The 16,470-nt window shown below is 42.2% G+C and overlaps 1 protein-coding gene across 1 annotated transcript in view; it reads left to right on the plus strand.

Moving 5' to 3' along the window:
- The window catches only part of LOC126299196 (uncharacterized), a 337,615-nt gene extending 321,872 nt beyond the window's left edge, over nt 1-15,743 (plus strand). Inside the window, exon 4 of the mRNA XM_049990977.1 lies at nt 14,240-15,743. Coding sequence (XP_049846934.1) covers nt 14,240-15,254 — 1,015 coding nt within the window. The 3' untranslated portion in view covers nt 15,255-15,743. The remainder of the gene's footprint in view (nt 1-14,239) is intronic.
- Nucleotides 15,744-16,470: the final 727 nt, after the last annotated feature.

Genomic DNA, 16,470 nt, shown 5'->3' on the forward strand with positions numbered 1-16,470 from the left:
CTACATCCATACTCCGCAAGCCACCTGACGGTGTGTGGCGAAGGGTACCCTGAGTACCTCTATCGGTTCTCCCTTCTATTCCAGTCTCTTATTGTTCGCGGAAAGAAGGATTGTCGGTATGATTCTGTGTGGGCTCTAATCTCTCTGATTTTATCCTCATGGTCTCTTTGCGAGATATACGTAGGAGGGAGCAATCTACTGATTGACTCTTCGATGAAGGTATGTTCTCTAAACTTTAACAAAAGCCCGTACCGAGCTACTGAGCGTCTCTCCTGCAGAGTCTTCCACTGGAGTTTATCTATCATCTCCGTAACGCTTTCGCGATTACTAAATGATCCTGTAACGAAGCGCGCTGCTCTCCGTTGGATCTTCTCTATCTCTACTATCAACCCTATCTGGTGCGGATCCCACACTGCTGAGCAGTATTGAAGCAGTGGGCGAACAACCGTACTGTAACCTACTTCCTTTGTTTTCGGATTGCATTTCCTTAGGATTCTTCCAATGAATCTCAGTCTGGCACCTGCTTTACCGACGATCAACTTTATATGATCATTCCATTTTAAATCACTCCTGATGCGTACTCCCAGATAATTTATGGAATTAACTGATTCCAGTTGCTGACCTGCTATTTTGTAGCTAAATGATAAGGGATCTATCTTTCTATGTATTCGCAGCACACTACACTTGTCTACATTGACATTCAATTGCCATTCCCTGCACCATGCGTCAATTAGCTGCAGATCCTCCTGAATTTCGGTACAATTTTCCATTGTTACAACCTCTCGATATACCACAGCATCATCTGCAAAAAGCCTCAGTGAACTTCCGATGTCATCCACCAGGTCATTTATGTATATTGTGAATGGCAACGGCCCTCTGACACTCCCCTGCGGCACACCTGAAATCATTCTTACTTCGGAAGACTTCTCTCCATTGAGATTGACATGCTGCGTTCTGTTATCTAGGAACTCCTCAATCCAATCACACAATTGGTCTGATAGTCCATATGCTCTTACTTTGTTCATTAAACTACTGTGGGGAACTGTATCGAACGCCTTGCGGAAGTCAAGAAACACGGCATCTACCTGTGAACCCGTGTCTATGGCCCTCTGAGTCACGTGGACGAATAGCGCGAGCTGGATTTCACACGACCGTCTTTTTCGAAACCCATGCTGATTCCTACAGACTAGATTTCTAGCCTCCAGAAAAGTCATTATACTCGAACATAATACGTGTTCCAAAATTCTACAACTGATCGACGTTAGAGATATAGGTCTATAGTTCTGCTCATCTGTTCGACGTCCCTTCTTGAAAACGGGGATGACCTGTGCCCTTTTCCAGTCCTTTGGAACGCTACGCTCTTCTAGAGACCTACGGTACACCGCTGCAAGAAGGGGGGCAAATTCCTTCGCGTACGCTGTGTAAAATCGAACTGGTATCCCATCAGGTCCAGCGGCCTTTCCTCTTTTAAGCGATTTTAATTGTTTCTCTATCCCTCTGTCGTCTATTTCGATATCTACCATTTTTTCATCTGTGCGACAATCTAGAGAAGGAACTACAGTGCAGTCTTCCTCTGTGAAACAGCTTTGGAAAAAGACATTTAGTATTTCGGCCTTTAGTCTATCATCCTCTGTTTCAGTACCATTTTGGTCACAGAGTGTCTGGACATTTTGTTTTGATCCACCTACCGCTTTGACATAAGACCAAAATTTCTTAGGATTTTCTGCCAAGTCAGTACATAGAACGAATTCATTGAACGCCTCTCGCATAGCCCTCCTCACACTACATTTCGCTTCGCGTAATTTTTGTTTGTCTGCAAGGCTTTGGCTATGTTTATGTTTGCTGTGAAGTTCCCTTTGCTTCCGCAGCAGTTTTCTAACTCGGTTATTGTACCACGGTGGCTCTTTTCCATCTCTTACGATCTTGCTTGGCACATACTCATCTAACGCATATTGTACGATGGTTTTGAACTTTGTCCACTGATCCTCAACACTATCTGTACTGGAGACAAAACTTTTGTGTTGAGCCGTCAGGTACTCTGTAATATGTCAATTTTGCTAAACAGAAAAATCTTCCTACCTTTTTTAATATTTATATTTACGGCTGATATCATCGATGCAGTAACCGCTTTATGATCGCTGATTCCTTGTTCTGCATTAACTGTTTCAAATAGTTCGGGTCTGTTTGTCACCAGAAGGTCTAATATGTTATCGCCACCAGTCGGTTCTCTGTTTAACTGCTCAAGGTAGTTTTCAGATAAAGCACTTTAAAAAATTTCATTGGATTCTTTGTCCCTGCCACCCGTTATGAACGTTTGAGTCTCCCAGTCTATATCCGGCAAATTAAAATCTCCACCCAGAACTATAACATGGTGGGGAAATCTACTCGAAATATTTTCCAAATTATTCTTCAGGTGCTCAGCCACAACAGCTGCTGAGCCCAGGGGCCTATAGAGACATCCAATTACCATGTCTGAGCCCGCTTTAACCGTGACCTTCACCCAAATCATTTCACATTTCCTTCGATGCTATTGCACTGTCGCTATAAACACGCCTCCGCCCTCACTGTCCAGCCTGTCTCTGCGGTATACATTCCAATCTGAGTTTAGGATTTAATTACTGTTTACATCTGGTTTCAGCCAACTTTCTGTCCCGTTTATTAATGAGAGCAGTTCTGGGACCTTTCTATAGACGCTCCTGCAGTTAACTATTAGCACGTTAATATTGTTATTTCCTGTTGCATTTTGCCTACTCCTACCTTGCCGCGTCTCGGGAGGCGTCTTGTCGGGCCTAGGGAGGGAATTCTCTAACCTAAAAAAAAAAACCATGTGCACTCCACACGTACTCCGCTACCCTTGTAGCCGCTTCCGGCGTGTAGTGCACGCCTGACCTATTCAGGGGGACCCTACATTTCTCCACCCGATAGCGGAGGTCGAGAAATTTGCACCCCAGCTCTCCGCAGAATCGTCTGAGTCTCTGGTTTAAGCCTTCCACTCGGCTCCAAACCAGAGGACCGCGATCGGTTTTGGGAACGATACTACAAATAGTTAAATCTGATTCCACCCCGCGAACGAGGCTTTCCGCCAACCGCCTGTACGAACTGAGGATGACCTCTGAACCCAGACGGCAGGAGTCATTGGTGCCGACATGAGCAACGATTTGCAGTCGGGTGCACCCCCCCCCCCCCCCCCCCCAGTGCTCTCTATCGCCGCCGGTAGGGCCTCCTCCACATCTCGGATGAGACCTCCCGGCAAGCAGACAGAGTGAACACTGGTCTTCTTCCCCGACCTTTCCGCTATTTCCCTAAGGGGCTCCATCACCCGCCTAACGTTGGAGCTCCCAATAACTAATAAACCCCTCCCCCCGTGTGCCTGCTCGGACCTTGCTGAAGGAGCAGCCACATGTCCACTCACAGGCAGAGCAGGCGATGCCACACGGCCAGCCTCCACATTTACCCTCCGCCTCGTGCGCCGCGAACGCCGCTGAACCCGCCAGTCCCCTTGGGGAGAGGGTGGCCCAACGGCGCCCGGTATCCGCGAAGATGTCTCGACAGCAGGGACAGTGGGTGAAGCATGTAACACCTGGGGTGTACCTTGCGACGCACCAGACTCCCCACTGCTTCTACACTCCGAGGCAGCAGCCTGAAGAAGGCTGATCGCGGCCATCAACACGCTCAGCTGTTCGCAAAGAGTGGCCAGCTCCTCCTGCGTCCGTACACAGCAGTCACACATCCTATCCATCCAAAGGAATCAATTTACTGAAGAGACTTAATCAACTTTTAACTAGACTGCTAATTCAGTAAAGGCGGCTGATTATTGACTAAACTGTGATTGCTAGCCAGTTATTGTAGAAAACAATGAAAATAGCACTACCTGTCTCTGACCTGTATTGAAAAACACTAGCACTAGTGCACTATAGTTAACTAAAGGGACTCTCTCTGACTGTATTCAAAACAAACACGAAATCTATGGAACTCTATTAGTAGCACTCGACAATTAAAGCTTCCTAAAAGCAAAAACACACGGAAGAAGAAGTGACAAGTAAGAAAAATACAGTTAATACCTAAATTAAGGTAGCTCGTCCACTTTTACATCAAATTTCTTTTCCATTTCACAGCCGTGCGGTTAGAGGCGCCATGTCACTGACTGCGCGGCCCCTCCCGCCGGAGGTTCTTGTCCTCACTCGTGCATGGGTGTGTGTGTTGTTCTTAGCATAAGTTAGTTTAAGTAGTGTGTAAGTCTAGGGACTGATGGCCTCAGATGTTAAATTCCATAGTGCTCAGAGCCATTTGAACCAATTTTGGTACAGCTCGCCACTCTAGTCTACACTAAAAGTCCTCTTCAACTCCGAATAACTACTGCAATCTGCATTTGAACCTGCTTAACATATTCATCCTTTTTACTCCTCCTATGGTTTTTACACTTCACACCACTCCATAACAAATTTAATGATCCCTTCATGCCTCAGGGCGTGTCCCGTCAACCGACCCCTTCTTTTAGTCAAGTTGAACCACAATTTGCCTTTTTCCCCAATTCGATTCAGTACTCCTCATCAGTTTCTAGATCTATCCATCTAATTTTCAGCAATCTTCTGTGGCAGCACATTTCAAAACTTCTATTCTCTTCCTGTGTGAACTGCTTATTGTCCACGCTACACTTCCGTAACAGGCTACGCTCCGGATGAGTACTTTCGGAAAAGACTTTCTAGGACTTACATTTATATTACATGTTAACAAATTCATATCCCCCCCTCTCCCGCCCCCATGAACCATGGACCTTGTCGTCGGTGGGGTATCCTGCATGACAGCGATACAGATAGCCGTAAAGTAAGTACAACCACAACTGAGGGGTATCTGGTGAGAGGCCAAACAAACGTGTGGTTCCCGAAGAGGGACAGCAGCCTTTCCAGCACTTGCAGCGGCAACAGTCTGGATGATTGACCGATTTAGCCTTATAACATCAACCAAAATGACCTTGCTGTGCTGGTACTACGAACGGCTGAAAGTAAGGGGAAACTACAGTCGTAATTTTTCCTGATGGCATGCAGCTCTACTGTACGGTTAAATGATGATGGCGTCCTCTCGAGTAAAATATTCCGGAGATGAAATAGAACCCAACTCGGATCTCCGGGTGGAGACTACTCAGGAGGATGTTTTCATGAGGAGAAACAAAGCTGGTATTCTACTGATCGGAGAGTGGAATATTAGCTGCCTAAATTGGGCAGGTAGGTTAGAAAATATAAAAAGTTCAAAAAATGGTTCAAATGGCTCTGAGCACTATGGGACTTAACATCTGAGGTCATCAGTCCCCTAGAACTTAGAACTACTTAAACCTAAATAACCTAAGGACATCACACACATCCATGCCCAAGGCAGGATTCGAACCTGCGAACGTAGCGGTCGCGCGGTTCCAGACTGAAGCGCCTAGAACCGCTCGGCCACACCGGCCGGCATGTAAAAAGTGAAAGTAATAGATTCAAGTTAGGCATAGTGGAAGTTAGTGAAGTACGGTGGTAGGAGGAATAGAACTTCTGAGCAGATGCAAGCAGGGTCATAAATACTAAGTCAAATAGGGGTGATGCAGGAGTGAGTTTAAAAATGAATAAGAAAATAGGAATGCGTGTAAGCTACTATGAACAGCATAGTGAACGCCTTATGGTAGCCAACATAGACACGAAGACCACCACGCCTACCATAGCAGTACAAATTAACATGTCAACTACCTCCTCAGATGATGAAGAGTTGAAGAAATGTATGGTGGGATAAAAGAAATTATTCAGATTGGAATTCAGTAGTAGGAAAAAGGAAGGGAAGGAAAAACTGTAGGCGAATATGGACTGGAGAAAGGGATGATAGAGGAAGTGGCGTGGTAGATTTTTGCACAAAGCATAATTTAATCATCCCTAACACGTGGTTTAAGAATCATAAAAGAAGTTTGTATACATAGAAGAGACCTGGAGACGCCGGCAAGTTTCAAATCGATTATATAACGGTTAGACACAGATTTAGGAACCAGATTATGAGTTGTAAGACATTTTCAGGGGCAAATGTGGACACGGACCACATTTTATTGGTTATGAACTGTAGATTAAAAATCCGGTAATCGGCAAAGGGTAGGAAATTAAAGAGATGGGACCTGGATAAGCTGAAAGAACCAAAGGTTGTTGAGAGCTCCAACGGGAGCACTGTACAACGGTTGAACAGAACAGTGGAAAGTAATACAATAGAAGACGATTGGGTAGCTTTAAAAGATGAAATAGTGAAGGCAGCAGAGGATCAAATAGGTAAAAAGACAAGACCTAGAAGGAATTCTTGGATAACACAAGATATATTGAATTAAACTGATGGAAGGAGAAAATTAAAAATGCAGTAAATGAAGCAGGCGGATAGGAATACAATCGTTTAAAAATGAGAATGATAAGAAGAGCAGAATTGCTAAGCAGGAATGGCTAGATGACAAATACAAGGATTTAGAAGTATATTTCACTAGGGGTAAGATAGATACCGCCTACAGAAAAATTAAAGGCGCTCTTGGGGAAAAGAGAAGCAGCTGTGTGAATATTAAGAGCTCAGAAGGTAAACCAGTCCTAAGCAGAGGAGGGAAAGCTGAAAAGTGGAAGGAGTACATAGAGGGAGATGAATTTGAAAGCAATATTATAGAAAGGGAAGTGGACGTAGATGAAGATGGGATGGGAGATATGATACTGCGAGAAGAGTTTGACAAAGCTCTGAAAGATCTAAGTCGAAACAAGCCTCAGAGTAGACAATACTCCGTCAGAACTACTGATAGCTTTGGGAGAGCCAGCCATGCCAAAACTATTCCATCTGACCTACAAGATGTATGAAACAAATTAAATACTCTCTGACTTTAAGAAGAATGTTTTGGTTCCAATTCCAAAGAAAGCAGTTGTTGACATGTGTGAAAAAATTAAATTTAATAAATTATGGTTGCAAAATTATTACACGAATTCTTTACAGAAGATACGAAAAATTGGTAGAAGCAGAGCTCGGGGAAGATCAGTTTGGGTTCCGGAGAAATGTATCACGCGAGGCAATACGGACCCTACGACTTACCTTAGAAGATAGGTTAAGGAAAGGCAAACTTACATTTATAGCATTTGTGGACTTAGAGAGATCTTTTGACACCGTTGACTGGAATACTCTCTTTGAAATTCTGGTGGGAGACGAGGTAAAATACAGGGAGAGAAAGGCTATTTGCAGTTTGTATAGAATCCAGACGGCCGCTATAAGAGTCGAGGAGCATGAAAGGAAGGCAGTTGTTGCAAACGGAGTGAGACATGGCTGTAGCCTACCCCCATTGTTATTCAATGTTTACATTGAACAAACAGTAAAAGAAATAAAAGAAACATTTTGAGTAGGAATTAAAGTCAGAGAGAAGATATAGAAACTTTGAGGTTTGTCGATGACATCGTAATTCTGTCAGGGAGCGAAAGGCTATTTACAGTTTGTATAGAATCCAGACGGCAGCTATAAGAGTCGAGGAGCATGAAAGGAAACGGAGTGAGACATGGTTGTAGCCTACCCTCATTGTTATTCAATATGTACAGTGAACAAGCAGTAAAAGAAATAAAAGAAATATTTTGAGTAGGAATTAAAGTCAAGAAGAAGATATAGAAACTCTGAGGTTTGTCGATGACATCGTAATTGTGTCAGAGACAGCAAAGGACTTGGAAGAGTAGTTGAACGGAACGGACAGTATCTTCAAAGAAGGATGTAAGATGAACATTAGCAAAGGGAAAACAAGGATAATGGAATGTAGTCGAATTAAATCAGGTAGTGGTAAGGGAATTAGATTAGGAAACGAGACACTTAAAATAGTAGATAAATAGTAGATGAGTTTTGCTATTTTGGCAGCAAAATAAGTGATGAAAGCTGAAGTAGAGAGGATATAAAATGTATGCTGGTAATTTCAAGAAAAGCATTTCTGAAGAAGAGAAATTTGATAACGTCGAATATCGATTTAAGTGTTACGAAGTCTTTTCTGAAAGTTTTTGTCTGGAGTGTAGCCATGTATGGAAGTGAAATATGGACGATAAACAGTTTCTATGAAAAGAAAATACAAGCTTTCGAAATGTGGAGCCACAGAAGAATGCTGACGATTAGATGGGTACATCACGTAACTAATGAGGAAGTCCTGAATACAATTGAGGAGACAAGGAATTTGTGACATAAATTGACCAAAAAAAGCGATCGGTTGATAGGACTTTCTGAGACATCAATGGATCACCAATTTAGTATTCGAGGTGAGTGTGGGAGATAAAAGTCTTAGAGGGAGACAAAGAGACGAATACAGTAATCAGATTCGGATAGATGTAGTAGTTATTCAGAGATGAAGAAGCTTGAACAGTATTCAGTAGCATGGAGAGCTGCATCAAACCTGTCTTCGGACTGAAGACAACTACAACAACAAATCTATCTTTTTCAGAAATGCTTTTCGTGCTACAGCCATTTTGCATTTTGTGTTCTCTCTATTTCGGCCATCATAAGTTGTTACCTATAACTTTTAGTGTCTTATTTCCTAATCTAAATCGTTCGGTATCGCTCACTTTTATTCGACTACATTTTATTACTCTTGTTTCAGTTCCGTTGCTGTTCATATTACAACCTGTTTTCAAGATATGAACCTGTACTTTCAAGTCATATAACTGCAGTCTGCCGGCCGGTGTGGCCGAGCGGTTCTAGGCTCTACAGTCTGGAACCGCGCGACCGCTACGGTCGCAGGTTCGAATCCTGCCTCGGGCGTGGATGTGTGTGATGTCCTTAGGTTATTTAGGTTTAAGTAGTTGTAAGTTCTAGAGGACTCATGACCTCAGCAGTTAAGTCCTATAGTGCTCAGAGCCATTTGAACCATTTTGAACTGCAGTCTGGTTTCTGTATAAGATATAAGTAACATTTCTTTCCCTGTATTTTATCTCTCCTGTCTTCAGCATTTTAGAGTGTCAACATTATCAAAAGCTTTCTCTAAGGCTGTGGCACCTACAACGGTAATAAGACGCCGTCATCATAGATCGCCCGCTAGCAGTTGCCAACAGCTCGGTCACATCGCGGCCGATCTATTCTATGTGTGAAGCAGGTTAGATTTGAACCTCCTGGGGTGGGATGGATACCACGAAGCCTCTTATGCTTGGAGACGACGCCGAAAACACGTGCATGAGCTATATATCTCTCGAAAAATACTTGGCGGGTACAGCACACTCTTTCCTCAATCACTGGAATAACCATACATGCCTACGAACATAGGAGATGGAAAGAGACACGTTCTATTATACATACGCACTCGGGATGACTCCTTATGACATTGAAAAGCAAGATTACAAGCACTACGTACTTTTTCAAATAAAATGAGAAAAACACACGTAAGCCAATTATCCTTAAATGACTGTCATTCAGTGTACGCTTGAAGGACGATGATAAATTTTCGAATGAGATACTGTGAACATCTAAAGCACTGAAAAGTGTAAAAACAGACACCACGTTTGCAAACCATCTCACGCAACAGAATCACCACCCAACTGGCATAAAAATGCCAGTAAGTGGTAATAATAATTCGTAGAAAGCTTATGCCTGTTTACCAATATCCATGACAGTAACTTTAAAAATAAGGTACGGCCACCCTTCGCACTTCAACAAGTTACGAGGGCTATTCGGAAAATAAGGAACGATAGGTCGCGAAATTGAAACCACAGTGAAAAGCAAAACTGTTTTATTTGCAACAGTTAGCTACAACTTCCAGCTACTTATCTCCATTGTCGCCGATCCGACTTAGACGTTTGTCGTAGCGTTGTACCAACTTTCCAATACCTTCGTTATAGAAGGCAGCCGCCAGCGCTTTCCACCAATTCTCTACGCTGGCCTGCAGCTCGTTGGCTGTGCCAAAATGTTGTCTACATAGCCAGCGGTTCATGTGAGCAGAGATGAAACTCAGAGGAAGACAATTACGGGCTGTATTGTGGGTAATCTAACATTTCCAACTGTAAACGATGCTGGAGCATCTTCATTGCACCTACAAAATGCGGCTAAGAATCGTCTTGAAGAAGAAAACGCACGACAGTTATGTAATGTTGGCTGCATAGCCTCAGGCGAAATTTCTCACCAGGCTATTGTACTTGGCGGGAGACACTATCGTTCAAGGTACCTTTATGTGCTCCCGGTGTGCTCAGAACTAAAAAGAGAGACATAATGCGATCGACGGGCATACTACAGACACTGCCCAACACACCTGTGCAAAACGTCATCGGATTTTCACTACGGTTTCCATTTCGCGACCGATCGTTCCTTACTTTCAGAATAACCCTCGTATTTTTTCAGGTTATCATTTCCGCCTAAAATTTCCGAGAAAGATTTTGTCTATTTGTAATCCTAATGAAAATGTAATTTCAATCTGTAGAGTCCAAGTTATATTCCGATTATGATATTTTTCATCCTCAAGATTCCACAAACACCTTCTTCCTTGAACTAAATTTATAAATTTCTCACAGTTCGTATTTTGCGTGCAAGAACGTCGACAGATTCTACCGAAGAACACAAACCCATTTGAATTTCACCAATTGTCATCCGAAATCTCCACGGTCGCACCATGAGATCAGCTGCATTGTGACCATGCAAGTAGGCTACTGGCACTCTGATTTGAAACGCTCTGGCGCTCGGTCGTCGTCGGAAACAGCCGAAGTCGGTTCCATTACTGTGGCCGCAGCCTAAACCTACAAATGCTATAAATTTAGGTTTGTTTCTTTTAATCTGTCTTATAAGATAAGTCAGAGCGTCAGTATTGGCATGCGTGTTCCTACAGTTCTCCAGAAACCAAAATGATTTTCCTCGAGATTGGGTTCTTCCAGTTTTTTCCATACATCTGTGATGTCAGTATTTTAGAAGCAAGCCTTTAAAACTGATAGTTCGGTAATACTCGCACCTATCAGCACCTGCCTTTTTAATTAGAATAATTTTATTTTTCTTAACGGTTTTCTTCCCCGCGGCATATATAGTTTGTACACCAGGTGGAATAGTTGTGTCATAGCTGGCTTTCCAGAGGACCTCAATAATTATGAGGACATGTCTAATCCATTGGCCTTGTTTTACTTACGTCTTTCAGTGCTCTGTTAAATTCTTCTCTCAGTATTATAACACCCAATTCATATTCATCAACTTCCTCTATGCTTTCTATAAACTGCCTTCAAGTTCATTGTCCCTTTTATAGCCCATCCATACATTTCTTCCACATTTTAGCTTCTTTGAGTAGTATTTGCTTGCCATCTGGACTCTTCGTATAGCTACTTATCTTTTCTCCAACAGTCTCATTAATTTTCGGTTAGGTGTTCTCTAGTATGCATGCTTTTGCATCCTTGCATTTTTCGTCTATTCATTCCCGCTTTGCCATTTTGCATCTCCTGGCAATCTCATTTTTTAGACTTCTGAATTTCCTTCTGTCTGCTTCATCTGCTGCACTTTTATTTTTTCTCATTTCGTCAATTAGGTTTAATGTATCTTCTTCTTGTGGTGTCCAAGTATTTCTGCTGGGCTTTGTGTTTTTGCCTATTTGACCCACTGCTGCCGTCACTTTTTCATCTCTTAAGGCCACCAATTTGTCTTCTATTGTTTTCCTTACACGTTTCCATTCAGTCGTTGTCTAATGCTCCCTTTGAAGCTCCCAAAACATGCACTCCGGTTCTTTCATCTTATCCAGGTCCCATCTCCTTAATATCCAGACTTTTTGCTATTTCTTCAGATTTAATTTGTAGTTCATAACAGATAAATTATGGCCAGAGCCTGTACCTGCTCCTGGAAACGTTTTGCGCTTTAAAATTCATTCTCCAAACCTCTGTCTTAACTTTATATGGTCTATGTGAGTCCTTCTAATGCCTCCAAGTCTCTTCCACACACACAAGCTTCTTTCATTATTTTTAAAACGAGTATTAGTGATAGTTAAATTATGATCTGTGAAAAATGCAGCCAAACTGCTCCTTTTTTCATACCTTCCCCCTGATCTATGGTCCCCAGAATTTGCTGAGTTATTTACAAGATATCCTTAGTGAAAAGGGCAATCTGTGCTTCGCACTAGCGGTGTTTTCTAATCACCAGCTGAGTCTTTAAAACAAGATTCTTTTCCTTGAGGAATGTTAGAACTTTCGAGTTTATGTCACGCTAAACGACGCTACCGGTAAGGCAGACGTCAAAAATTCTCGTCGCGCCCAAGGAGCTTAAAATATCATCAATGGTAACCCGCCTGTCAAATGTAAAACCGAATTCGGTAGACAGCTTGGTTCATTTCAAGAAGAAGAGACTACGTGCTATGTACCATGTTTCATAATTCACCTTCCTTTTATTCCATGCTCATACGTAATAAAACAAATACTTCGCAAGCGCTCATCACATCCAGTCACACGAAACAGTTACACATCTGATAGTCAAAATATCGGCAAGGTGCAATATTATTCGGCGATTCTCGTGTCGTTGTCACTGAGCTCTCATAACCTATCAGTTCTTCTGTTGCTGCTTTTCTACTAACAACACAGTACTCTCCACTGCTTTTTATACTTCAGGGTCCACAAGTCGCGGCATCTAGTAGTCAATCCTATATTACGAAGGTGTGTCCAGATAGCCAACTTTTGATCAGATGTTGTTGTTGTTGTTTTTGTTGTTGTTGTTGTCTTCAGTCCAGAGACTGGTTTGATGCAGCTCTTCACGCCATGCAGTAAAGTTGCATGCCCTTGGGAAAAATTACGGCTGTAGTTACCCCTTGCTTTCAGCCGTTCGCAGTACCAGCACAGCAAGGCCGTTTTGATTAGTGTTACAAGGCCAGATCAGTCAAACATCCAGACTGTTGCCCCTACAGCTACTGAAAAGGTTGCTGCCCTCTTCAGGAACCAACGTTTGCCTGGCCTCTCAACAGATACCCCTCCGTTGTGGTTGCACCTACGGTACGGCTATCTGTATTGCTGAGGCATGTAATGATAATAATAATAATAATAATAATAATAATAATAATAATAACAGGAATGGTAATGGTAATAGCCAGAACAGAAACCACAGTAATACTGGTTAATACCTTCACTTGGTGCCCATCAGGTGGATGAAGAGAGAGTGTATTTAACTATCCTGTTAATGTAACAAATTTTGAAAGAAAGTTTTGGGGTGTTATAATAAAACATAGTGGTAAGAAATTTACTGTAGCTTCTTATGAACTTTAGCATGGTGGTTTAGTAATATTTTTAAAGTCTGAATGTTCTGTGGATGATGTACATATTGACAGTGATTGCATTGGTACTGGTATTTTAATGTCCCCTGAGCAGGAGAATTTTGTAGCTAATTGTGTTGGGGAGAGGGACGCTTATCTTGAGTCAATAGTGGTGGAAGGGTTTGATACCCAGATGAGCTGCGTCAGCACAAATTATTTAATGGTTGAAGCTGAAGCTGATACACTTAATCTAGAAGAGCTGGACATTGTGGTTAATGTTGAACTAACTGATCATGACCGGGCCAGTGGTGAAGCTCAGGAGGGTCAACTTGTTCCAATCGACATTAGTGACATTTTGTGTGAATGCCAGGACATTGCGAGGTAAATAAGACGATTATTGAATATTTCAGAGATGTTGGCAAGGATGAGTCAGATTTCAATTCCGATAGTTTATTTATCATTCTCCACCATATTTTACTTGCAACACTGATGAGCACACCTATTCAAGTCCAACTTGTAAATCCAATCAAGCATTAGAAGTTATTCACAACACAAGCACACAGGTACCACTTTGCCCTACACAGCTATCTAGTGATAATGAGAACCATTTGCAGAAATATTTACATTTTGAAGATATAGAGGATGTTTTGCTTAGAGAAACTAATATTAATGAATGGTAGGATTTACACGGTAGTCCGTACATCAAAATCACAGTTTGTGTTTGTGACTGGCATGGTGGTTGATTGACACAGGTAGTTCAATTTCTATTATTTCTGAAAACTTCAGGGATAGAGTTAAGCAGAGTTCTGAGTACACTGAATTTCTTGTAAACAAACAAGCTTTAATCACATTTAATGTTGACAATGCAGTTTCTGAGCAAGGATGCTTGGTAGTCTACATCAACATCGGGGGAGGAGTTTAATTGCACTCTCCTTGTACATAATGCATGCAACTGATTTCCATTAAAGTGTCCAGTGGAAAAGTTGAAGTAATAGTGTGGTGAGCCGACCTGTAGCTGAGATGTTAAAGCTTTTTTTTCTTTTTCCACAGGTCCCGGAGCGTAGAGAGCGTGGAGCGTCCGCTGATGGTCAGTGTTTCTGAGAGCTCCGGCAAGAATGGACGTTACAAGAGAGAAGTGGGTGCCCTCCCCTCTATGCCATCTGTCACCAAAGCAATGGAATACTCAAAACGTCGGCCTGAAATGGGATCGAGCGGCTTTCACGGAGACACATTTTCTAGCGGATTCGGTGAATTCTGGACCATGAAGAAGAAAGGACATGTGAAGCGAGACCCTGAAGTTGCAGAACCGATTCCATATTCAGACATATGGTCAGATGAGGAAGTAGAAAAGAAATCTGGGATAAACGAAGAGTTCACTTCCGACGAACTGCCTGCTCGGTTTAGGGAGGAGAAGCTCCTGTTTGGGCAACAACTGTCGGATGGTGCTAGGAGGCAGTTACTGAAAAACAAAGGCGACTGGCAGAGAATCATCTCGGCTTCTTTTCCCGTTAAGCCATATTTGAGAGGGAACGAAGATGCAGTACTAGACATGCTTCGCTCCCGCATGGGTTCGAGGAAATCTGAGAGAGACCCTGGTTTTGACGACGCTGCAGAACAAAGGAGCTTTTTCGAGAGAAGTCCGCAGGTAGGCGAGACTGTTATAAATCGAGATGCACTCCCAAATGGACTCGCTGATTTGTGGAAAACAAGTGGGAATTCTCAACAAGAAAATCTGCAAAAGAGGCGGCCCGAGATGGGATCCTCGGGATTCCACGGTAACATGTTCAGCAACGGTTTCGGAGAGTTCTGGCCGATGAAGAAAAAGAGTAACACTTTGGACATGGACGGAGACGTTGGCGTTGACAAACTGCTGCCAATGAAGAGGAGACCGGAGATGGATTCCTTGGGATTTCACGGTGACACTTTCCATAACGGCTTCGGAGATTTTTGGCCGATGAAGAGATCCACCCCTGAAGAAAATTTTGCCACTGGACGCAGTGATCCTAAGACCGAGCAGAACTACACACATTCAAAAGAATGCTGCGGGGATAACGAAAAAAACTGATCTAAAATTAGCGCAAGTTCAAACTTCAGATGATAATGTAGCTTAGAGTGGCTTATGAGCCTAATACTGTCCTAAAAATGTATGCTCTTACTGTCGTATTTGTTAACACAAAACATGTACGATATCGATAAATATAATGAACAAGGAAAATATCTTTGAGGTAACTAAGTAAGCATTAACACTGTAAGTTCCCACTGTGCAAGCTTTTTTAGGTAACCCTGACTATTTTTGGAGGCTGCAGACTACGTTAATGAAAACCCTAAGTGTAAATACAAGTCTTACTTTTTTGTGAATAATTTACGCTGTCATTTTACTTAACAGTGATGGGCTGTTTAGTTTTTCAGATACTGATGTTTTCAGGTGCTGTGCTTAACACAATATTGCATGCTGATAAAAAAGACATATTAATAGAATTAAATATTCACTGAGTATGTATACATTGTGACACAAGACATTTATGAAATAAATTATATTAATTTACCTGCAACACTCTGGAGTTTTTGGTGGAATTAGATGCTCCCATTAAGGGAAAATAATTGTTTACAGAGAGAGAAAGTCTGTGTGTCACGAACATAGCAGGCTATAAATTCTAGCGCTTTTAAAACTGTTTTGCTCCAATCATTTCCAGAAACTTTATCTCCTTTCCTATAAAATCTGATGATGACCCATATATAAAAAAATCTGAGCATTTTACTAAAATTTTTAAATGGAAATGCATCACGAAAAATGATTTTTTTATGCAGCCCGCCACGAATTCCTTTCCTGTGCTAACCTCTTAATCTCAGAGTAGCACTTGCAACCTACGTCCTCAATTATTTGCTTGACGTATTCCAATCTCTGTCTTCCTCTACAGTTTTTGCCCTCTACAGCTCCCTCTAGTACCATGGAAGTCATTCCCTCATGTCTTAGCAGATGTCCTATCATCCTGTCCCTTCTCCTTATCAGTGTTTTCCACATATTCCTTTCCTCTCCGATTCGGCGTAGAACCTCCTCATTCCTTACCTTATCAGTCCACCTAATTTTCAACATTCGTCTATAGCACCACATCTCAAATGCTTCGATTCTCTTCTGTTCCGGTTTTCCCACAGTCCATGTTTCACTACCATACAATGCTGTACTCCAGATGTACATCCTCAGAAATTTCTTCCTCAAATTAAGGCCGGTATTTGATATTAGTAGACTTCTCTTGGCCAGAAATGCCTTTTTTGCCATAGCG

The sequence above is a fragment of the Schistocerca gregaria genome, chromosome X, assembly GCF_023897955.1.
Source record: "Schistocerca gregaria isolate iqSchGreg1 chromosome X, iqSchGreg1.2, whole genome shotgun sequence".
Classification (NCBI taxonomy): domain Eukaryota; kingdom Metazoa; phylum Arthropoda; class Insecta; order Orthoptera; family Acrididae; genus Schistocerca; species Schistocerca gregaria.